This window comes from Urocitellus parryii, chromosome 10, assembly GCF_045843805.1.
Source record: "Urocitellus parryii isolate mUroPar1 chromosome 10, mUroPar1.hap1, whole genome shotgun sequence".
Lineage (NCBI taxonomy): Eukaryota > Metazoa > Chordata > Mammalia > Rodentia > Sciuridae > Urocitellus > Urocitellus parryii.
The window spans coordinates 27,319,007-27,344,348 of NC_135540.1; the positions used below are offsets into that span (position 1 = coordinate 27,319,007).

The 25,342-nt window shown below is 35.5% G+C and overlaps 1 protein-coding gene across 2 annotated transcripts in view; it reads left to right on the plus strand.

Annotated features, from left to right (window-relative positions):
- Positions 1-25,342, plus strand: part of Mnd1 (meiotic nuclear divisions 1) — a 59,245-nt gene that overhangs the window by 16,655 nt on the left and 17,248 nt on the right. For both annotated transcript variants that reach the window (XM_026384746.2, XM_026384747.2), the window contains exon 5: positions 24,265-24,339. In XM_026384746.2, coding sequence (XP_026240531.1) covers positions 24,265-24,339 — 75 coding nt within the window. The remainder of the gene's footprint in view (positions 1-24,264; positions 24,340-25,342) is intronic.

A 25,342-nucleotide genomic window follows, 5' to 3' on the forward strand; every position in this document is an offset into this window, starting at 1 on the left:
ATGTTGTTACACATAATGTTGGGACATAAATAGTTGTTATATTCTATTGTTTAGAAAACAGTGAGTAGGATTTTTAAATTCATACATGCCAGATATTGTGGCACTACCTGTAATCCCGGCTGCTTGAAGCCTGAGACAAGAAGATCACAAATTTGAGACCAACCTGGGCAACTTAGCAAGATCCTATCTCAAAATTTAAAAAGGGTTTGGAATATAGCTGAGGGGTAGAGTGCTTATCTAGCAAGTGTGTGGCCCTGGATTCAACCCCTACTGCTGCAATTTAAAAAAAAAAAAAAAAAAAGTCTGTCATATTCAGTACTGGTGCACATTTTTTCCCTGAATTTTTCAATCCATGGTTGACTGAATCAATGTTGGTAGAACCCACATGTACTTAGGGCCAACTGTATATGAACTCTTTCTTTTGATTAAGATTAATGTGTGGGCTGGGATTATGGCTCAGTGGCAGAGTGCTTGCCTCACACATGTAAGACAATTCAATCCTCAGCACCACATGAAAATAAATGAATAAAATAAAGATATTATGTTCATATATAACTAAAATTTTTTTTTAAAAAAGATCAACATGGTGTATCTTTTTCTGTTTACTTTTAATCTTTTCTTGTGTTTTCTACTTAAAGAATGTTTCCTATAAGGAACATATAGTTGGGTCTTTGTTATAATTTGATAATTTCTGACTTTTAATTATAGTGTTCAGATTATTTGTGTTTAATGTGATTATCAATGTAGTAGTTATAGTAAGTCTGCCATCTTATTACAAGTCATTTTTAAGTTATTTGAGGACAAGGATTATATTTACTTTGAACAAATAGTGATTATTTGAATATTTAACCTTCCTGATAGTGATTATTTGTCCCTAAAATTAGGCATAATGAGTTCTTATTGTACTTTTCTTGGTTGACTTCAGTAAGCCAGAGAATTCTTTACCTTTGAGGGAAAAGGCCAAAGAAACCATTTTTATTTTTTCACTTCTGGGTTTACTATCTCTATTTAGAAAGTAGGGATACCTGGCAAATCTTAATAAAGCAAGATTATTGTTGTACTTTGAATTTAACTATTTAAAATTGAACTTGAATGACTAGAGAATAGGGTGTTCTAATTTCTACTGCTCTGTGTTTCTGGGAACATGCTTGTGTAAGTAAGAGGTTGACAACCTAAGCCAAATTTGCAAAAGACATCATGTGAATTAGGAACTGTCAATATGCCACTTTCCCCACTGGCCCAAGAGTCAGCATCCAGTGACACACCCCTCTTTCCACTCCCACTTACAAGCTAGAGGTCAAAGCTTAATCTGACACACCTATAATTCTTACTTCTGCTTGTAAGTCAGAAGTCAAGTCAGAATCTAACACATAGGCAGTAAAAGATACTGTACCTCCTGTTCTAAGAGCTCAGAAGGAATCATAGTTTTGTTTCTCAACTAACTATAGAATCTTAGAAGTTTTTCTTAAGCTTTTTAAAGCCTCAGTTTCTCAATTTGCAAAAAAGAGGTTATACCTATTTCCAAGGGTTGTAATGAAGATTAAGTGATAATATGTACCTTTTACATATGGTGGCCACAGATTGCAGCTGTATCAGTACTCATTGGGGAGTATATACTGTAAACTTATTTATTCAATCAGAATAAATATTTGAGGGTCTAATATGTGCAAATCATTTTATCAGATACTGAAGGTGATTCAAAAAAGTATTAAAAAAAAAAGTGGGTGCAGTGGCACACACCTATAATTCCAGCAGCTCGGGAGGCTAAGGTAGGAGGATTGCGGGTTCAAAGCCAGCCTCAGCAACAGTAAGGTGCTGAGCAACTCAGTGAGACCTTGTCTCTAAATAAAATACAAAATAGGGCTGGAGGTGTGGCTCAGTGGTTGAGTGCCCCTGAGTTAAATCCCCAGTACCACAAAAAAAAAAAAAAGTCCATGCTTATAAGAAATAAATTGTGACCTGTGCTGGTGGATGGATGAATGGAGAGAGAGAATAAGATAGATAGGAAGGAAAGAGTAAAATGAATGAAAAGTAATATATGACAAACTTCCTGATAGAAAAAGGCTGCAAGTGGCCGGGGGATTTATATAAAGATACAAAGCATTTGGTTGATGTTGAATTGAACCAGATTCCACATTCAAGGTTGCAGTCAAGGATCAGCTTATTCTACATATGCCAAAGGATAATGTTAACTTCCTTTGAGTTTCTTGTTAATTACTTCCAGATTGGGATGGGGGAAGGAGGAATTCTTAATTTCCTTTCTTTCTTTTTTCTCCCATCATTCCTGAACTGTAATGGCTTTGGTTTTGCCAGTGATTCTAATTATGTGCAGGAATGTACTTGTCTCTTGAGAATGGACATTCTTATAGTAGATCTGAAAATTAAATCAGGAAACACATATTTTTTCTCCCTTGCCTTTAGATTGTATGTGTTGATCATTATTAAAGACATTCTAAAAGCCTCATGGTTATAATTTATGTTAAACTTTTTCTAAGATAGCAAACAAATCAGCAGCTGTATGGGTTGTGTTAACTTCTACAGATATTTACTGTGTGCCTGCTCTGTACATGCACTATTGTTAAGTTTTGGGGGCAATATAAATAAAATAGAATATGTGGTTTTTGTTTAGAGAATTTATACTTTATTTGGTTAGGCTTGGTAAATACCTCACATAGTTAATTACCTTTTTGTAAAAAATTAACTATGTAATGGTTAATGCCAAATACTAATCTTTGCTGTCTGTCCTAATTGCTATACAAATTTAGATGATGGTAGGATTTTTATATTTATATACTTAACTACAGGAAATTTCTTTCCTTTTTTTTTTTTTAAGAGAGGGAGAATTTAACACTTTATTTTTTAGTTTTCGGCAGACACAACGTCTTTGTTTGTATGTGATGCTGAGGATCGAACCCTGGGCTACACGCATGCCAGGAAAGCGCGCTACCGCTTGAGCCACATCCCCAGCCCCCCCCCCTTTTTTTTTTTTGGTACTAGAGATTGAACCCAGGGATACCTTACAACTGAGCTATACCCCCCAGTTCTTTTAATTTTTATTTTGAGACAGGGTCTTGCTAAGTTACTAAAGCTGGCCTCAAATTTGAGATCCTTCTGCCACGGCCTCCAAAGTCATTGGGATTACAGGCATGCACAACAGCATCCAGCTAAAGAGAGTTGTTAGAAACTTTTGAGCTGAAAGTTGGGTAGATTTAGATAGATGGAGGAGATCTGTAAAGAGGAATAGAGGGAATATTTATTGAGCACTTAACCAGACACAGTTTTAAGAGCTTTTGCATATTTTACTTCCTTTGATTCGTATACCTGCATGATATAGATAGTATTAGTTCCATTTTATATGTGAAAAAAATGAGGCACCAAAGAATAACTTTTTCAAGGTTACAGTATTAGTAAACAGCAAAGCAAGATTCAAATCAAGGCATTCTAACTCTGTGGTTCATGATCATCATAACCAGAGATAAACAAAACTGTAAAGCAAATTATAGTCAGTGGGTAGTTGGTGAATATACAATTTTTTGTTATATAGTAATAGAAAAATACAATTGAAAATTAGATTGAGGCCTTGTTATTATGGGATGTGTTAGTACTTGGTTGAATTTTTTTCTTGTCCACCAAGCAGGGGAGGCTAAACAGTTCTGTTAGAATATTTATGAGTGTTTTGCTGAACTAATACTTAAAACAATTATAAGCTTTGAAAATAGTGTTGTTACATTCTACTATTAAGTGAAACGTCCCCCCCCCTTTTTTTTTGTACTTTTTTTAGCTGTAGATGGACACAATACCTTTATTTATTTGTTTATTTTTATGTGGTACTGAGGATTAAATCCAAAGCCTACATGTGCCAGGCAAGCACTCTACCACTGAACCACAATTCCAGCCCCTCCCCCTTCTTTATTTATATGTAATTAATATTTTATTAATTTTGCTGAAAATAATTTGAGATGTAGTGATTTATTTCTGCTGAGCTGAAGTAAGTATTTGGACTGAGTTAAAGAAATAGTTGTTAAACTAGCCTTTGTAGATAACTGTGACACAAATGCATTCCTGAAACCTTTTCACATAAATTAATGATTTTAGTAATATGGTTAACTTCAAGAAAAGCTTTATGTGGAGATGATAGAAGTGGAAATTCATGCTTTAATTTGCTAGTTCTGAAAATGTAGATATGTTTTCTGAAATGTAAGTATGTTTTGGTATTTGAATGATGGCAGAAACAGCTGTTTTTGCTCAGTGCAAAGTAGGACTGACCTGATCCTTGTCTCTATTTTTTTTTTTTTTAAGGTACTAGATATTGAGCCCAGGGGTACTATAGCACTGAGCTACATCCCCAGCCATTTTTGTTTTTATTTTGAGATAGGGGTTTGCTAACTTGCCCATACTGACCTTGAACTTGTGTTCTTCCTGCCTCAGCCTCTGAGTAGCTGGGATTAAAGATGTGCACCACTGTGCCCAGTTCTCATAAGTCTTTATTGCAGTTTTACTATGGATTTATATGTAATTCAAACTCTAAAGTGAAGTGGCATTTCTGAAGGATGTGTAGAAATTATTAAAAATCAAGAATGGAATTGAAGTTAATCTTAAAAATAACAATTCATTAATTTAGACAACTTCATTGGTGTGGCAGCAACTATACAGTAGTTTCTAATGCATTTTTGTTTTAAGTTAAAGGTCAGAATTATGAAAATCAAACTTTATTTTTCCTGGTCTTCCATAGTTCTTCATCCAAGTTTTGATTTACAACCCATTTATCACTAGCAGAAGGTAGTTTAGAGGGTAGATTTTCTAGGAGTCAGGGTATTAATAAGCATTACACTAATCTGGATTTTGATATATTAGCTTTAGGAGACACTACATTTTTTTTTGTGTGTGTGGTGCTGGGGATTGAACCCAGGGCCTTATGCATGCAAGGCAAGCATTCTACCAACTGAGCAATATCCCCAGCCCCCTAAAAGATATTCTTAGGAAAATTATGAACTGGGTTTTGTTTTTACCAATATTTGGAAATGAGTAAATGGAATTCTTTCAGCTAAAACTGAGTGTAAAAAGTGCAGGTCTACTTTTTTTTTTTAAATTCTTTTGATTTATATATGATGGGGAATGCATTATAATTCTTATTACACATATAGAGCACAATTTTCCATATCTCTGGTTGTATACAAAGTATATTCATACCAATTCATGTTTTCATATCTGTACTTTAGATAATAATGTCCATCACATTCCACCATCATTTCTAACCCCATGCCACCTCCCTTCCCTTCCCACTCCTCTGCCCTATCTAGAGTTCATCTATTCCTCCCATGCTCCCTCTCCCTATCCCACTATGAATCAGCCTCCTTATATCAAAGAAAACATTCGGCCTTTGGTTTGGGGGGATTGGTAACTTCACTTAGCATTATCTTCTCTAACTCCATCCATTTACCTGCAAATGCCATGATTTTTATTCTCTTTTATTGCTGAGTAATATTCTATTGTATAGATATGCCACATTTTTTAATCCATTCATCTATTGAAGGGCATCTAGGTTGGTTCCACAGTTTAGCTATTGTGAATTGTGCTGCTTAAAGAAGCCACATTGATGTGGCTGTGTGCAGGTCTACTTTTGAGCTGTTAAAAAGCTTAACTTTTTGTGTGTGTGCTTCACAGAGGATTAAATCTAGGGCCTCAAGTGTACTAGGCAGGTGCTCTGCCACTAAGCTACATTCCCAGTCCCTTTAAATTTTTTTTTTAAATAGATTCTTGCTAAATTATCTAGGCTGGCCTCAGATTTATGATTTTTCTGCCTCAGCTTCCCAAGTAGCTGGGACTACAGGCATGCACCACCAAACCCAGTGATAACTTGAAACATTTTTTAATAAAAATAGATGTTACCTCATTTAGTTCAGTCAATGTTTAGTGAATGCTTGCCATAACGGGCACTGTGACTGGTAAGAGGAACACATAAATGAATTGGGTAGCATCTCAAGTCTGAACAGTCCAGAAAAGAGATACACATATCAACAATTCACTGTGATGTGTGCAGTACTGAAGAATGATGGTTTTTACAAAGGAGGGTAAAAGTCGGTTCTGCTTGAGGGAAGACTTTGCAGAGACATTTTAAGTCATTTCTGCAATTCCCTATGAGAGTTCATAGGGAATTGAAGGTTGAAGGGCATTCTAAGTAAGAATCAGCATATTAAGGCTGTATAGCTTAGGATTTAAGAGAGTTGACTCTAGAGCCAGAGTCTCTATTGAAATTCAAGTTCTCCCATTTGCTAGAAACCTCTTGTGCCTCTGTTTTTTCTTCTGTGCTTCATAGGGTAGCAGTAACAAGTAAATGTTATATTTTGGCTGCTTCTAACAATGACTAATATATGGTAAGTGACTTAGCTTTTATTATTGTGTGCAAGTGTGTATAGAACCACACGTAATGTGTGAAAGAATCTTCAGTTGTCTTATGGCTTAATCATGAGTGAGGGATGAATGAACTCTATATAGTTAGATTGGTAGACTAATAATGAAGGACTCCATATATGCAAGTTGAAATTTTTTGGGTGTGAAAGACAAAGACTGATTTTAGAAAGATTCTTCTATTGATAGTATGGAGGGTTATTAGGAGCATGCACCATCATATTGTCCAGGTGGTTGGGGAAAATAAACTGGGGAGATATTTAGGATAAAGAATCTATAGTAGTGGGTCGTGTACGGTTTTAGTGCATAAAGTTCAGATTTAAAAATAAGTAATTTTTATCCAGAGATTTCCCTTTGTTTCCTGTCTTTGTGTGGGGGAGGGGGAACATATGGCATCTGTCTATGTATGGTCAGCTGTCCTTATTCCCAGCTTCCACAATCACAGATTCAACCAACTGTGACTCAGAAATATTTGAAGGGAAAAAAATGTACAGACCTTTTTTATTTTGTTTTTTGTGGTTTTTTTTTTTTTTTTTTTAATGTGCTGGGGATGGATCCAGGGCCTTGTACAAGCTAGACAAGTGCCATAGAACTGAGCTACATCCCCAGTTCCCAGACCTTTATTTTTACATGCCATTTTTTACTAAACAATGTATAAGAACTATTTATTTATAGCATTTATATTATATAAGATATTATAAGTAATCTAGGGGTGATTTAAAGTACATAGGAGGATTGTACAAGTAACATGCAAATTCACCATTTTGCATAAGGAACTTGTACATCCATAGATTTTGATGTCATCAGGGTGTCCTAAAACAAGTCCCCCACAGATACCCAGGGATGATTATACTCTGAAAAATCAGGTTTAATGAAGCCTAGATGAGGACAATGGTAACTTTTTTTTTTTTTTTTTTTTTTTTGAGACAACACATATACACGAGCCTTACATAGCCAGTACAGTTTTTTCAGGCTACAAACTTATGTATGGAAAAATTAAACCTAATTTTAAATTTGAGCCCATTCTACCTGGTAGTTAAAAACGTGAGTGTGCCAATTTAGAGCAGATCAGTTACTTCAAAGATTGTTTCAATAAAGTGAGGTACACTCAACCAGTTTTAGAGTCTCCCCCTATCCCCACTTGCCTATCTTCTCTTCAGGATGAGTAAGTATTATGTAGGAATGGTTTTGGTAGAGATTAGTTCTGGCTGGCATCCACTGAGATCTACAACATCACACATTAGATCCATAGGTATCTCCAAGCTGGCATCATCTAAAATGTTGGTGTCCCTGCTTGGTCCTCAGCCTTGCAACTGCACCTTCTCTCTAGGTCTGTGCACACTCCCTCATAGATAGGTGCTCTCCCCCTCCTTCAGCCAGCTCTCCAGACCACTCTAGGTCTGTAGGAATGAGGTGGAGCTGTCTGTCACAGACCCATTGCTCAGGTAACACGTGCAGGAGTGCTTCCGTATGCCACCTGTGCTGTGTTGTTGTGGATACTTCATGTGAGGCTGCTGCTTCCCAGAGCTCCAGACAGGAAGTGATGGGTATTCTCTGTACCTGTATCTTGCAGATTTTCTAGGGTCTCTAGTTGCATTCCTCCTACTGTAATTGTAGGTTGGGCAGAGCCCTTATAAGAAACCTTCCAGTGTCCATAGTTCTTACTTGCTTCTCAGAATCTCTCCCTCCTGTCCTAACTTCAAATTGTCATCTGAAGAGAACAAAGCAGGACTGATTCAGGCTGTTCTTATATTTTTCTGACTTAAACCTAGACTTTGGCTTCTGAAACAATAAAAAGAAAAATAAATCTATTGTTCCTTTTCGGTACTGTCATTGAAGTTTGTCTTTGTTCAGTCAGAAGAAAGATCACACTTGCCTTATTCACATATCTAAAGTGTGAGTGTCTCAAACCAAGAACTGTATATTCTAAAGAAAATACAATATACTTTCTTCCCCTAGAATACAACACAAAGCTGGACAGAGTAGTCACTAAACTATTTGAACAAATGAACACATGAGGTCACTGACTAACTTCTAAACCATGTTCTTATGAGCTTCAAAGTTCTATAATTCGTTTTGTAAAGACCTCTTTTTTCTGCAGGTAATGGAATTTCTGATTAGCACTGGTGTAAACAAGTGGAAGTTTATTTTTCTCACATAAAGTTTGGAGATACATGTCTATTGGTGGTGGCTCAGTGATAATCAGTCATTACCTTTGTGATTCTCTCGGCCTTTCCATCATGATTACAGGATGACTGCCACAGTTCCTCTTGTTTTATCTGATGCACAAGGAGCAAGGAAAGTTGCCTGGGTGTCTATTTCCCTGCCAAAGGACTTTTGCTTAACTCTTACTGACTGAAATTGTCATAATGCCACTTGTAGAGGAAACTGGAAGTGGAAGTTAGTGTGAGAAGAAGAGAATTGGAAATAGATTAAATGAGTCAGTCACCTAAAAGTGTTGACCAAGAGCATAATGATAAAAATAGGATATTATCATATGAGATTCGAGAACAACTATAGTACGATCAATCAGATAATAAAGTACCTGATGATTCATTCTCTGTAAATACATGGGGTTATATAGACAGTCTGCTTTATCTTTGGGTTCCTTGCTGTTTGGTTGTAAGACTGATAACACAGCTGTTATGTCATATGCATCAGATAATAACGTCTGTTTTGATTTTCCTTGAAATATGGAACTGTTTGACCAGTTGCCTATTTGTTACAGATAATCCTTTTTTGCTAGTTTTGCTGAACAAGTATATCTTCATTGTTTATACTTGCATAAATAGCGTCTACAGAGATTGTTCCACTTTTTTAATTGCCATAGTTTCTTATTTCAGAAATTTTGGCTTTGTCATTGAAAAAATTCTTCTTGATTAAATCTACCATTTTATTATAATATGCTGTGTCAAAACAATAATCGTAGCTAAGTTTATGCTCTGTAGCTTAAAATATTTTTTCTTGAAGATTTTTCATTCAAAATTCTTTTGAACATGTGTTTATTTATATTTTAAATATATACAAATTAATGCATTAGTACATGCTTAAAGAGGCAGGGTTCTCATTGGAAAATACACTTCAGTGTCCACATGACCTGGGTTCAACCAGCCCTATTGTCATTTATTAAATGTCCAATTACTTAGTCTCTTGGGATCTCATTGTCTTTATCTGTAAAATGGCAATAATAAAACCTGCAGTGAGACCATGCGTGTAGTGAATCCTCTACAGTGCTTGGCTTTCTGGAGGCTTTCCACCAGTGACAGCTGCTATCATAACAGCTAAGTGACTGTTTTTGTAGCAGAGAGAACAGATTGTGTGACTGACTGCATTTCTAGTTGTTGCTGTTGTCATTGTTTTTTAAAACTTGATGGAAGAAAAACAAAATGTATAAAGAAGAATGTGACTATAAAATTTTTTTTGAAATGTCATCACTTGCTTTTTTAGTTAGGATTGTCAAGGTGGATTCAGTTTATAAATATGAATCTAGTTTTGTAAAAGATACTGCAGCTTTCTCAGTAAAACTTATAAAATCAAGCCAGTTTTTCTCAATGGAAATTCTTTCAGTATTTATTTGTTTTTTTTATTGTGCTGGAGATTGAACCCAGGGCCTTGTGCATGAGAGGCAAGCACTCTACCAGCTGAGCTATACCCCCAGCCCTCAATCTTATAGGGCATAATCCTTTCAAATAGTTTTTTGTTGTTGTTGTTGTTGTTGTTTTTTTAATTTTTGGTACTGGGGATTTAGCCCAGAGGTGCTTTACCACTGAACAACATCCCAACCCTTTTTTCAATATTTTTATTTTGAGACAGGGTCTCACTAAGTTGCTTAGGGCCTTGCTAAATTGCTGAGGCTGGTTTCTCAAACTTTCAATCCTCATGTCTCAGCCTCCCAAGTTGCTGGGATTACAGGTGTGCACTACTGGACTCAGCTTAGTCTCCCCAATTATAAAGAAGGGTTAGTTCATTTGTTGCACTGGACTCTTCATTTTTTCTTCTAGGATTCATGAGATTTCAGCTGTCAACCAGTATAGTCTCAGGTTAAATAAATGTATTTTTTCTGTTAAAACGTTTTGAAAGCAGGAAGAATAACTCAGTTGTAGACAACCATCCTTGACATACTAGGGGTCCACAGCCTGGCCCCTTTTTGCTATGAACATTCTTCTCATCTCTATGGCTTCCATTTATATACTCTTGGATTCCCCGCCCTTTACCTCCTGCCTATAACTCTGGGCTGAGCTCTACACCATGTCTCTGCTACCTACCATACAACTCTCCCTAGACAATTTGTTCAAAACTCAGTTCTTTATCCAAAAGTGTTCCTCTTTGTCTTTTAGATTCTGAAGCCATTGTCTACTTAGTCATCCAAACCTGAAACCTGATAGTTACCTTGGATTTTTCTCTTTCTTTTCACCATATCCATTTGGTACCAAATATTTGTTGACTGAATCCTGATGACTCTCAAATCTCTCCCTTCCTCTCCATCCCCACTGCTACTGTCTTGGCTTAGACTCTCATTATCTCCAGCCCAGAATTTTGAATTAAGTGTTTTCACTAGTCTCTCTGCATCCTTCACTTTCCCCCATCTGCTATAATAGTTATCTTTAATGCCTTGGATTGTTTCCCAATTCTAAATAATAAAGTCCAGATTCCTCAGACTGGCTTTAAGGCCCTCTGTAATCTAACTCCTGCCACTGGTCAGCCTGCGAACCCACTGTTGCCCCTTCTCTAACCCTGCACACCACTCATGCCAAGTTGTTTACAGCTTCCTGAATGCCATTCACTTGATATCTTTGTGTCTTTATGTGCTGTACCTTGCTTGTGCTTTTTACTTGTCTAACTAGCAAACTCCAACCTGTCCATTAGCTGAAACATGTATCCATTATGAACCACCTCAAAAGTCTTCTCTTCTGGGAAGATTTTCATCCCTTTCTCCTAAGCAGAGTCTAATACTTCTTTATGCTATGACTGTCTTACGTATATTTCTTTTATAGAGTGATATCTTCATGTGTCTTATATCTTGGCAGATGTTCTTAGAGGGCAGGAATTATATCTTAATCATTTTCATCCCCAGCATGGAATTCAGTACTAAAACACATTGGGACATAGAGAGACAAGATAAATGGTGAATGAATACATAAATCAATACACAATGGCCTGGTTTTAGTTCCAACTATTGTGTATTTATTCTAGGAGCCTTATTCCCTGGCCAGTTTCTTTTCCTCACAATCCTCAATGTACAATACTAAAGATAATTTCTAATAAGTATTCATAATTATAATAATCTTAAACATTTCTTAGAACTCAGCCTCCAAAGTACATACTACAGGAAAATTAAGTATATGTTAAACTCCATCATTTCCTTTTCTACCACTTTACCTAAATTAATTTTGCTGGACCCTAGCTTAGCATTACCCAAAATCTGTGGCAAAATACATAATAGGTATTACTTAAAAGGAAGTTCTGTAATCAAAGGAATTTGGAGCACCCTAGGTTAACAAAAATAAACTAGTTTAAGTATTCTGTGGCTTTAACATGCTAGTATGCATCGTGAATCTTATTTGACCCATGCTATGAGGGATTGGTATTTCATAGAAAACACTGCCTGAGTTTATGTGTTTACTATAGCAAATAAGACTACGTATTTACTGTCTTAGACTGCCTTCTTCTCCCCAGAGCGGGTATGTATTCTATGTTGATACCTAAATAGTCTCACCAATTGGCAATCATTTCCCAAAATGTCAACTTTCCCTTTCCTGATTAAATACACCTATGTCAAATCTCTCAAAGAACCTAACCTATATTCCTTATCCCTAACAATTCCCTCCTTATCAGGCCCATAGGTGTAGTAGTCAGCTTTATACTAGTGTATATATAGGGGCTGCTTTATAGATCAGACATTTATTTGTTCTCTCTATCCATTTAGCTTACTTCAGATTTGTATCTCTTATGTGAATTAGCAAGCAAGAACTTTTCAAGACATAAAAACTACATATTTTCCTAGTATTTTAAAATATAGGCATTTGCATTTTTCTGTAATAAATTTGAAAGTTCACCATGGATTTAAAAAAAAAAAAAAGTTGCCTACTAAAACTGCTGTGTGTGTGTGTGTGTGTTTCTAGAGATTGAACCCGGGGCCTTGTGCATGTTAACCAAGCACTCTACCACTGAACTACATCCTAGCCCTTTTTTAAATTTTTTATTTTGAAGACCCAAACTTGGTAGCATCTGCTTGTAATCCCAGCGAATCAGGAGGCTGTGGCAGGAGCAATTTAGCGAAGCCCTAAGCAGCTTAGTGAGACCCTGTCTCAAAATGAAAAATAAAAAAAATTAAAAAAGGGCTGGGGATGTGGCCCAGTGTTTAAGTGCCCCTGGGTTTAATCCCTACTACCAATTTTTTTTTTTTTTTTTTTTTTTTTTTTTAATTCTGAGACAGGTTCTCCCTAACCTTCTCAGGCTGGCCTTACTTGTGATCCTTCTTCCGCAAACCTCCTGAGTAGCTAGGATTACAGGTGTTCACCACTGAGACCCAGCCTGGTGACATTTTATTTTTTTATATACATGAATCAGGATGCTTTTACAGCCCTCCCCCCACACACACACACACACCCCACACACAAAGTATATCCTAATTGGCTTAAATAACAGGGAATTCATTATCTGATATAACAAGTTTGGAGGAAGGCTTTATCAAGATTGGTTAATCCCATATGTCTAGACTGACTTCTCTGATGTTTTTTTAAGCTTTCCTTTTGTGGATACAAGTAGTTATTGCTGCTACTCTTTGACAGTGTCCAAAGCAGAAAAAAGACATTTTATACATCTCTCTCTTTATCTGGGAGGAAAATCCTAGAATGCCCTCTTTCCCAAGTAGGGAAGACTTCCCTTATGTCTCACTGGCCAGGTATGAGTTACATGCTTACACTGAAAGGATCTAAGCCAACAAAATTCATGCTCTGGGAAGCAACCCATTCTTTCAGAGCACATTGCCACTCTAATCTGAAAAAAAAAAAAAAATTGGAACTTTGTAAAGAAAGTCTTTGGAGGGGAAACTAATAGGATCTGCCAAATTATATCTATTTGCATTTTAAAATTAAACCTTTAAGTCCCAGGTACTTAGGAGGCTGAGAAAGGAAGGTCACTTGAGACAGGTCCAGGCAACAAAGAGAGATTTTTGTCCCCTTTACCACCACCATTCCAAAATGTCATGCCCTTTAAATTGAATGCTTTTATTACTTCTCTCTTGGTTAGAGTGACACAAAGATTGGAGTTAAGAGAGAAAAACATATAAACTATTTTTATTGGCAAGTAATTTTAAATAGCAAAAAGTTAAAGTAGTTAATGTTACAGCTTTTGACACTTTTGTGAATTTTGTGATAAGAACTTTAAGATGTCAGAAAATTTTTTGTAAATTTTTTTTTAGTTGTAGATGGACACAATGTTTTATTTATTTATTTTTATGTGGTGCGGACGATCGAACCTAGCATGTATGAGGCAAATGCCCTACCACTGAGCCACAACTCCAGCCCCAGAAATTTATTTTTTTATATTTGTTTTGTTCTTATAGAAGATAGCTAAGGCTAACTTTCCACTTAGAAATTATTCTTTGCTATTGGAGCTTTGTGGTGGGTAAGGTTGAAAAGGCTGAATCTAAACTAGCTATAGAATTCCCTCTCTCATCCCCAAAACATTCTTTTGAGGTGGCCATTCTTTAAAATATATATATTCCACTTGCAAGTCAACCAACCTGCAAATATTTACTCCACAAAAAAAAACTAGACCTACAATTTTGATGCCATGCCACCAGGTGGTGGCAGAGTGTCAAAACAATGGATTTCTTTAATTTCCTGAGATAACCTTAATTTCAATTTGTTTTATCCAAAAAAAGCATTTCAATAGTTTATGCATTTAAAAATTTTTCTATTAATGACATCTCTGACTGCTATATGTATTTAGAAGTTTCACAAAAATAACACTGTTAATTGGGTGCCCTTTTTTGTTTAAAGTGAGCCTCTATTTGACCCAAAGGCAGTGTTCAAACTTCTGAGCCAGCATTTTATCAGATTTAGATAAGGGACCTTGTTTAGGTTTCCCAGGATTTATACTTTTTATAACCATAACTTTCCCACATTATAACTCTAAAAAAAAACTTACTTTAGATTAAATACAAAACAACCTCAACCTTAAAATTTTTGAATTCTTCTATTTGTTAAAGCTATATGCATTTACCATTTCAATAATTTCTAACACTTCAATTTTACCACAAATCCTTGGTTTGATTGAGGACATTGCCTATCTCTTAGTAGTACCAAAAACTGTATTAAATCTGTTTAATTTGGGCTGAGGGTATAGCCAAATAGGAGAACATTTGCCTAGCATGTACAAGGTCCTGGGTTCAATTTCCAGCAGGGTCAAAGAAAAGAAAGAAAAAGAAAAGATACATGGGGGGCTGGGGATGTGGCTCCAGCGGTAGCGCGCTCGCCTGGCACGGGTGCGGCCTGGGTTCAATCCTCAGCACCACATACAAACAAAGATGTTGTGTCTGCCGAAAACTAAAATGTAAATAAAATATAAAAGAAAGAAAGAAAAGATACATGATCAACAGTTATATGAAAAGATGCTAAATCTCAATAATCAGAGAAATGCAAATTAACACAATAACAAAATGTTTTTTAATCATCAGATTATCTTTTACATTGTCATCTGTGTACACTTTAGGGAACTTAAAGGGAGGAAGCCTGTTATAGACTGCTAGTAAAAGAAAAAATGATGAAATTAAATGTTCGCTTCACCCCCATTAGGTATAGCTATTATTACAAAAAGAAAAAAGTGTTGATAATGGTGTGGAGAAGTTGGGAGTCCTGTATGTTGCTGGTGCGAATATAAAATAGTAAAGACTCTAGAAAACAATATGGTGGTTCTTTAAAAAGTTAAATAAACATGGGCCAGGCATGGCAGTGCACAACTGTAATCTCAGCGGCTTAGGAGGCTGAAGCAATAGAAGTGCAAGTTCAAAGCCATCCTCAACAATTTAGTGAGGCTCTGTCTCAAAATGAAAAATGGGCTGGGGGGCTGCAGTTGTGGCACTTGCCTAGCATGTATGAGGCACTGGGTTCAACCCTCAGAACCACATAAAAATAAATAAATAAAATAAATGTAATGGGAATTTCCATGTCAGCATAAGTAGGCAGATCTACTTGATTTTTTTTTATTTCTTTTAGTTGCACACAATGCTTTTATTTTTATTTATTTATTTTTATGTGGTGCTGAGAATCAAACCCAGGGCCTTGCATACACCAGGCGAACACTACCGCTGAGCCACAACCCCAGCCCCTTTACTTTATTTTTTCAAAACAAAACAAAAAACTTTTTATTTTTAGAGAACAAAACAAATATAAAATAAATTTCTGGGGCTGGAGTTGTGGCTCAGTGGTAGGGCACTTGCCTCATACACACTGGATTTGATCCTCTACAACCAAAAATTTAAAAAAAAAAAAAGGCTGGGAATGTTGCTCAGTGATTAAGCACTCCCTGGGCTCAATCCCAGATAACACCCCCCAAAAAAAAATGTTAAACAAAATTATATGATCCAACAGTTCCACTTTGACATATTTATCCAAAACAATTGAAAGCAACAGACTCAAACAAGATCTTGTACATCAGTATTCATAATAGTGTTATTCACAATAGTGGAAAGGGAGGAAACAATCCAGATGTCCATTAGCAAATGAATGCATAAACAAAATGCAGTATATGCATGCAGCGGAAGATTATTCTGCCTTAAAAAGGGATGGAATTCTGATGTATGCTATAAAAGGTGGAACCTTGAAACAAACTATGTGAAATAAGGGGCTCAGTGGTAGAGTGCTCGCCTAGCACGCATGAGGCACTGGGTTCGATCCTCAGCACCACATAAAAACAAAATAATGTGTCCACCTAAAACTAAAAAAATACATAAATAAATAAATTTTTTTAAAAACTGTGAAATAAGCCTGACACAAAAGGGCAAATATATATGATTCCACATAGATATATAGATTAAGTTGACAAAAAGACAAAGTAAAATAGTGGTTATCAGGGTCTGCAGGAAAGTGAAATGTGGAGTTATTGGTAAATTCATAGTTTCTATTTGAAGTAAAGACAAACTTCTAAAAATGGACCGTGGTGATGGTTACATAAAACTGAATGCACTTAACATTAATGGATTATACATGTTACAGTGATAAATTTTATGTATATTTTCTACAACTAAAAAGAAATCTTTAAAGAAGTTAATTGTTCTTCTGTGATCCAGCAGATCTACTTCTAATGCACCTTATAGATATACTGCTGCATGAGCCAGGCATGATGGCACATGCTTGTAATCCTAGCTGCTTAGGAGGTTGAGGCAAGAGAATCATAAGTTGAAAGCCAGCCTGAGCAACTTAGGAAGACCCTATCTCAAAATAAACTGAAAAGGACCGGTTGGGGATATAACTCAGTATAGAGCATTTGTCTAGCATGTGCAGGGCCTGGGTTTGATCCCCAGTGCAAAAGAAAGGAAAGCAGGAGGAAAGCAAAGAAAAGAAAGAAAGAGTGAAAAGAAATACCTCTGCATGTGCACAGACATGTGTCAAATGACAGGAGTATTGATGTTTTGTGGGGACTTAAATAAAACAGCTATTAAGAGAGGAATGGAAGAATAAAGTAATAGTAGGTAGACATTAAAAAAAAAAAAAAAAAGAATGGCCACTAACAAATACCAAATGCTGGGAGGACACAGAGCAAAGGAACTGTCCATTCTTTGCTCTTGGGAATGCAAAATTGTAGTCTCTCTGGAAGACAGTTTGCAGTTTCTTATAAAACTGAACATACTCTTGCCATATGATCCAACAATTGTACCCCTTGGCATTTATCCAAGTGAGTTGAAAACTTAATGTCAATGCAAAATCTACACACAAATGTTCATAACAGATTTATTTATAATTGCCAAAACTTGAAAGCAATCAAGATGTTCTTCGATAGTTCAATGGATAAATAAACAAAATAATATCCATATGATGGAATAGTAGTCAAGATAAAAAGAAAGGAATTATAAAGCTGTAAAAAGACATGAGAGAACCATGTAGAGTGAAAGATGCCAGTTTAAAAAAAACTACATGTTTATGATTGCAACTATGACGTTCTGAAAAACAAGAGACAGTAAAAAAAATCAATGGCTGCAGGGGCTAGAAGGAGGGAGAGATGACTGGATGGAGCACAGGAATTTTTAGGGCAGTGAAACTGTTCTGTATGATCCTATAATGGTACATCATAGAATGTACCACACCAAAAATGAAATGTAAACTGGACTTTGGATGATAATGTAGTCAGTATAGGTTCATAAATTGTTGTAACTGTAGTAAATTATAGTATCATTTGGCACAGAATAATAGGGAAGACTGGATAGATAGGGTTGGGGACATATGGGAAGTTGGTCAAACCTTTAAAACTGCTCTAAAAATAACGAGGTTTTTGTTTTGTTATTTTTTTTTTTTTAAAGAATGACGTAGATCTGCCTAGTTATGCTGACATGGAAATTCCCATTATATGTTTTGGTCTGTATCTGAATGGAAAGCAAAAGAATGACGAGGATGCACACTAGGTTTTTACAAGGGCTGTCTCTGGGGATGGGGTTGTAGAGTTTGCATAAAAGCAGGGAAGCAAAGGGATTTTGCTTAAATGCGCCTGCATTGTTTTAGTCTTTTACAATAAGAATATGCTCATGTTTTAATCTATTGATAATGCATTCATATATTGTAACAAGAAAATAATATTTAAAATAATAGTTCTATACTCATTACATAGAAAACTTAAAAAGCATGTTCCTCAATACAGAGATAAGCATTATTTAAATTTTATACATTTTCTTGTGGTTTTTTTGTTGTTTTGTTTTTTGGTTATAGACTTTAATTGAGTTGTAGTTTTGGTTCCATATTTTAAAACAGCTTTATTCTGTGAGAATTTTTCAGTGTCATTAAAAATTCTTTGAATAGCTGGGCCTAGTGACACATAACTGTAATTCCAACTGCTTGAAGGGCTGAGGCAGGAGGATCACAAGTTCAAGACCAGCATCAGCAACTCAGTGAGACCCTGTCTTAAAATAAAAGTAAAGGGCTGGGTTTGTCGCTCAGTGGTAAAGTGTCCCTGTGTTCAATTTCCAGTACAAAAAAAAAAAAAAAAGTGTGTTTTCTTTGAACATATTTTCTTCAACTGTATGATTGTGACACATCTGTACTGTGAAATATTGATTTAATGTTTCTCTAATGTTGAGACCTCATTGCTCACATCTGTATGTATAACGATATCTTGAGAGTATTCAATATTTCCTTATGATCAATTTCTAAATGAAATATCACCTTTATTAAAAGATAGATACAATTTTGAAGTTGTAAATACGCTTAACAAGATTTTAATTGTATAAAAACAAAGCAAATTATTTTAAAGCATAAGCAAAAACCATAGAACATATTTTTCCATAGTACATGAATTTTAATAAAGCAGTAGACTGATGGGGTTGCTCTTCTTATGATCTCTTTTCCCTCATTTTCTGTTGTTAGTCATTCTTTCTCACCTATGAAATTTTGTATTCTTTCTTTAATGCTTTGAAATTTCTTCATTTCTTAAAAAGAGCAAATCAAAATTCCAATACAGCCAGCTTGAATCAATCTTTCTGTTTCTCTTATGAATAGACAGTTCCTCCAGGCAGTGAATTAGCCCTTTGGAAAACATGGGAATTATGTTTCTCTACCCTGAGTGTCTGAAATAGGTGGCCTGGAATGCATTCAAAGAGAAACATTGTGTCAGATCCTCAAATCTAAAGACGAAATCCTGTTTTTACTTATTATAGGTAGTTTTTATTGTTGTTGCAGCTGCTGCCATTTGTTCTGAGTTACTAAATTTTTAAATCAGGCGGTATAGCGATACCAGACTTCAAACTATACTACAGAGCAATAGTAACAAAAACAGCATGGTACTGGTACCAAAACAGGCGGGTGGACCAATGGTACAGAATAGAGGACACAGTAACCAATCCACAAAACTACAACTATCTTATATTTGATAAAGGGGCTAAAAGCATGCAATGGAGGAAGGATAGCATCTTCAACAAATGGTGCTGGGAAAACTGGAAATCCATTTGCACCAAAATGAATCTGAATCCCTATCTCTCGCCGTGCACAAAAGTTAACTCAAAATGGATCAAGGAGCTTGATATTAAATCAGAGACACGGCATCTGATAGAAGAAAAAGTTGGTTATGATCTACACGCTGTGGGATCGGGCTCCAAATTCCTCAATAGGACACCCATAGCGCTAGAGTTAACAAATAGAATCAACAAATGGGACTTACTCAAACTAAAAAGTTTTTTCTCAGCAAAAGAAACAATAAGAGAGATAAACAGGGAGCCTACATCCTGGGAACAAATCTTTACTCCACACACTTCAGATAGAGCCCTAATAACCAGAATATACAAAGAACTCAAAAAATTAGACAATAAGATAACAAATAACCCAATCAATAAATGGGCCAAGGACCTGAACAGACACTTCTCAGAGGAGGACATACAATCAATCAACAAGTACATGAAAAAATGCTCACCATCACTAGCAGTCAGAGAAATGCAAATCAAAACTACCCTAAGATACCATCTCACTCCAGTAAGACTGGCAGCCATTAGGAAGTCAAACAACAATAAGTGCTGGAGAGGATGCGGGGAAAAGGGCACTCTTGTTCATTGCTGGTGGGACTGCAAATTGGTGCAGCCAATTTGGAAAGCAGTATGGAGATTTCTCGGAAAGCTGGGAATGGAACCACCATTTGACCCAGCTATTCCCCTTCTCGGTCTATTCCCTAAAGCCCTAACAAGAGCATGCTACAGGGACACTGCTACATCGATGTTCATAGCAGCTCAATTCACGATAGCAAGACTGTGGAACCAGCCTAGATGCCCTTCAATAGATGAATGGATAAAAAAAAATGTGGCATTTATATACAATGGAGTATTATTCTGCATTAAAAAATGACAAAATCATAGAATTTGGAGGGAAATGGATGGCATTAGAGCAGATTATGCTAAGTGAAGCTAGTCAATCTTTAAAAAACAAATACCAAATGACTCCTTTGATATAAGGGGAGTTAACAAGGACAGGGTAGGGACGAAGAGCTTGAGAAGAATATTTACATTAAACAGGGATGAGAGGTGGGAGGGAAAGGGAGTGAGAAGGGAAATTGCATGGAAATGGAAGGCGATCCTCAGGGTTATACAAAATGTCATATAAGAGGAAAGGAGGGGTAAGACAAGATAATACAAATGGAAGAAATGATTTACAGTAGAAGGGGTAGAGAGAGAAAAGGGGAGGGGAGGGGAGGGGAGGGGAGGGGAGATAGTAGAGAATAGGACAGACAGCAGAATACATCAGACACTAGAAAGGCAATATGTCAATCAATGGAAGGGTAACTGATGTGATACAGCAATCTGTATACGGGATAAAAGTGGGAGTTCATAACTCATTTGAATCAAACCGTGTAATATGATGTATTAAGAACTATGTAATGTTATGAACGACCAATAAAAAAAAAAAGAAATTATAATAAGTCCATTCCCAAATTTAATTTAGCATTAAATTATTAATGGACTAATGTAGTTGATTCTGGTTTTTTATTATAGAAATGTACCAGGAAAGGTTGCTTTTAAGGGAATCCTGTGCCAAATACCTTTTTTAAATATAAGGTATTATCCCACCCTTTTTTTTAATTAATGTGTGTTGTCTAATATTTAATATTTCTAAATTCAGAAATATTTTTGTAGTTCAGTCTACAGTATTAGCAGTAATTTGTTTTTACTTATGAACTAGATAATATCCCACAGGATTTTTTTTAAGAATTTTTATCACAACACCTTTATTGTATTTATTTGTTTTTATATGGTGCTGAGGATCAAACTCAGGGCCTCACACATGCTAGGCAAGCAGTCTAGCACTGAGCTACTGCTCCAGCCCAGTATCCACAGGATATTGATATCCTGTGTATTCTAATTGAGTTTGTTACTGCAAGAAAACAGTAGTTCTCACAGTTGTGGTACCCACAGCCAGTTGCATCAGCACCACCTGGAAAAGGGTTAGAAATGCATATTCTTGGGCCTACCCCCATCCTACTCAGGAGGTGGGACCCAGCAACCTGTGGTTTAACCATCCCTTTGGGTTATCTTGATATATGTCAAAATTTGGAACTGCTGGTTCACATACTATATATAAAGTAGGAAACAATTCCAACTCTTACTGCTTGAGGCCTGCTTTTGGTTTAATTCCAAGGTGCATATTAGGAACTATAGCTGTAGTGCTTCTAGTAGCTATGTAGATGAAAAACTGATAGCAAAGGCAGCCTAACAAGAGTTGCTTTCATTGTTTCCAGTGTTGAGATTTTAGAAATTAAGCAGTGAGCCAAGAATCCTTCACTATTGAGTCAAACTAAACTGTTTCAGTATTTAAGATAATTAGCAGAAGCTTCTTCTTTGAAAACATCATTTAGATTGTGCCTCCCTTTATTACCAAGATACTTAACGTGACAACCCATGAATGTAGGGTTTCACATTTCAAGTGCATAAAATTATTCTAAGAATTAAGGAACTCTTGAATGCACTCACTTTCAAAGCTTTTAAGTTTTAAATAATTGCAAATAGACATAAGTACCTTAAAGACATTTCATTTATATAATTAAGGTTTAAATCCCCTTATTGGCTTATTTTATGTAATCATTAACTTTTTGTATAATATCTACCTATTTGGTTATCTTTAAAACACTTTTAATGGGACAGTATTGTGCTAATACCTGTGTGTTTTTGAGGACTCCTCTACTCCTAAATTTAAATGTTACATACATTTTTAAATTTTTTCAGATGGCTACTTTAGGATGGAATATTTGCTTTTTATGGCTTTATTTTATAAATGGGGGAACCCTTTTATAAAGAACTAGATCTCCTTGCTAATTTGGGCCTTGAAGTTTATTTTGGCTCTTAAATGTATAGCAGATTTTTTTTTTTCTTTTAACTTAGAAAGATAATTGCTCTCAAGAAGAAGTGTAACTGGTTTGGTGATGTTGTATGTCTGGCATAGCTAATAGATCTTGTTTGTGCTGTGTATTTGAATCAATGACTAGACAACTAGTAAAGGAAAGCTTACAATACTCCCTTCATGCATACTGAGAAGTGAGAAATTTCCAAATGTCAGGATAAAGCTGCCAAACTTTTAAAGATAGTATTTCCTAATTTTAAATTAAAAAAAAATTAGATGTTATTTACCTTCTCTCTATAACTAGATTATATTGTGGAAGGTCAGTTTCTTATCAAACAACAGAAATTCATCCTGTCATTAATTATTTTCTAAATGTTTATAACTTAAGAGTGAGGGAGGTATGGAATATATTTTTGAATAGTCTTTCACCTAATCAAATGAGTCTGAAATTTCCAACTAGAGTAAAAGATGTGGACAATTTAATGTTGGAAATTTCCTGTGCTTATTTTATTAGTCATGGACCAGGTAAAATTAATAACATTGAGAAAGCAAAACAGTGTTCAGAAGTTTCTTATCCCTTTTGCTGTAGACCTAGTCACACACTGATGAATAATCTGTATCTAGTCTTTTATGCTGGTATTATTTAATCCATTTCCACATATAATTAATCTGCTTTCTCAGTTGAGTAAAATACTTGAATCAGTCACTCCTAAAATATGTGAAACAAACCAGATATGGTGGTACACACATATAATCTCAGCTACTTAGGAGGCTGAGGCAGGAAAATTGAAAGTTCAGGGGCAGCCTGGGCAACTTAGTGAGACCTTGTCTCAAAGAACAAAAAGGGCTAGGGGTGCAGCACAGTGGGAGCACTTGCCAAAAAACACCTGAGACTCTGGGTTCAGTCTCCAGTATTATGAAAAGAAAAGGAAAAAAAAGTATGTCATCCCTAAAATTGGCAGCAGACTAACAGAATTTTTCCTGTGTGAGACTTTAGGATGTAAAGTATACAATTCCTCATAAACTATTAAAGAATAAAAGGTGGGGCTGGGGATGTGGCTCAAGCGGTAGCGCGCTGGCCTGGCATGCGTGCGGCCTGGATTGGATCCTCAGCACCACATACAAACAAAGATGTTGTGTCCACCAAAAAAACTAGAAAATAAATATTAAAAAATTCCCTCTCTCTCTCTCTCTAATTCTCTCTTTAAAAAAAAAAAAGATTAAAAGGTGATACATTCATTATTAACTGTTAATGAAACAGATCCTAAGACTACAAATCTACAAGAAACAATGTAGGGTATTTTGTAATGCCTTTAGTCAGAAGCAAAATGAAATTTGAAGAAAGAACTTGTATAAAACATAAGTATTTTTTACTTTTCAAGTTTAATCTCTAATTAAATAACAGACCTCAGATTATTTGGGGTAGAGGTGGTTAAATCAGATAAATGAAGATGTATAAAAGATTAAAGTCATATTGTTCATTTTTCTTCATCAAATAAGAGTATATTTAAAACAACTTTTTTCAATCTAATGATTCATTGTCCTTGGTTTTCCTCAATGAGAGAATTAGTTTTATGGTTGTTTTTTGATAATTTTTAGATGGACACATATCATTATTTATTTTTTATGTGGTGCTGAGGATCAAACCCAGTACCTTACACTTGCAAAGCAACTGCTCTCCCACTGAGCCACAGGCCCAGCTCCAAGAGAATTAGTTTTGGGGGAAGTCTTTTTTTACTTTTTTGTGTCACAGGCCTGAGCCAGAGATAAATTTCGTTTGTTTTCAAAAATTAATCTTGGCAAACCATTTTATACTTTGATTCTCTAGTGGTCTGAGGGAAGCCAAAAGCAGGCAAACCTACAGAGGAGCATTGAGAAAGCTAAAATTGGCCGACATGAGACGGTAAGTTTGTGTCTATAGTTTCTTTAATAATGGTACTTTTATTTTTTTTATTTATTTCTTACATACATGATCATTTATGACAATAGTGTAATGCATTACATTCAAAATTATCCATTCACATAATAATGATAATTTTAAAGAGAAGAAAAAGAGCTTCCTGTGAGGAGGGTTCCATTTTCACCAGAGAGAAGTAGCAGAGGATGTAGGAATTGAATCCAGGCATTGTATAGATTGTACATGTTTGTGTTTGTGTGTGTGTGTGTGTGTGTGTGTGCATGCATGCATGTGTGTTTTAGCATAACACAGAAACAAACTTGAGCAAGACTCTCTTAGTCTCCTAAATCCTCTGTTCTCCGTTTTCTCAGTTGTAAAATTGGGTATAATAAAATGTACTTCATTTGGTTATTGTTTGGAATAAACTAGTTTATATTTGCAGATATTCTGATACATAGTAAACCCTATTAAACATTTATGTATACTTTTAAAATTTTGTTAATATTTATTTTTTGGTATTTGTAGTTGGACACAATAATTTATATGAGGATTGAACCCAGGGCCTTGCACATGCAAGGCAGCGAGGCAAGCACTTTTTAAAAAAATTTTGTATATAAACTAAAAATAATCAACAGAGTATCCTTGTGTCGCTATAAAATTTTGAAATTATTCAAGTGAACATTGATCTATTTTTAAAAGTGCCATGTGCTCTAAAGTATTGTTAGAAAGTTTTTTAAAATCACCTCACTTTCTGGTTTCATCATTGTCTCAAGAATGATTTTTATGAAAATATTTTTTAAATATTGAAGATCAATTTAAACCGCTAAGCATTCCACCTAAGTCTCTATTTGTATCACTTAACTGTGAAAGAAAGTGACCTGAAAACTTGTTATATCATGAAAAGGAATGCATCTTAGGTTTACAGTGGCTTTATGCTTACAGAGTAGCTTCATGTTAGTAGTGAGCACAATCACAGGTAGCAAGCAGAGAATGATCATTTTTGTGGAAC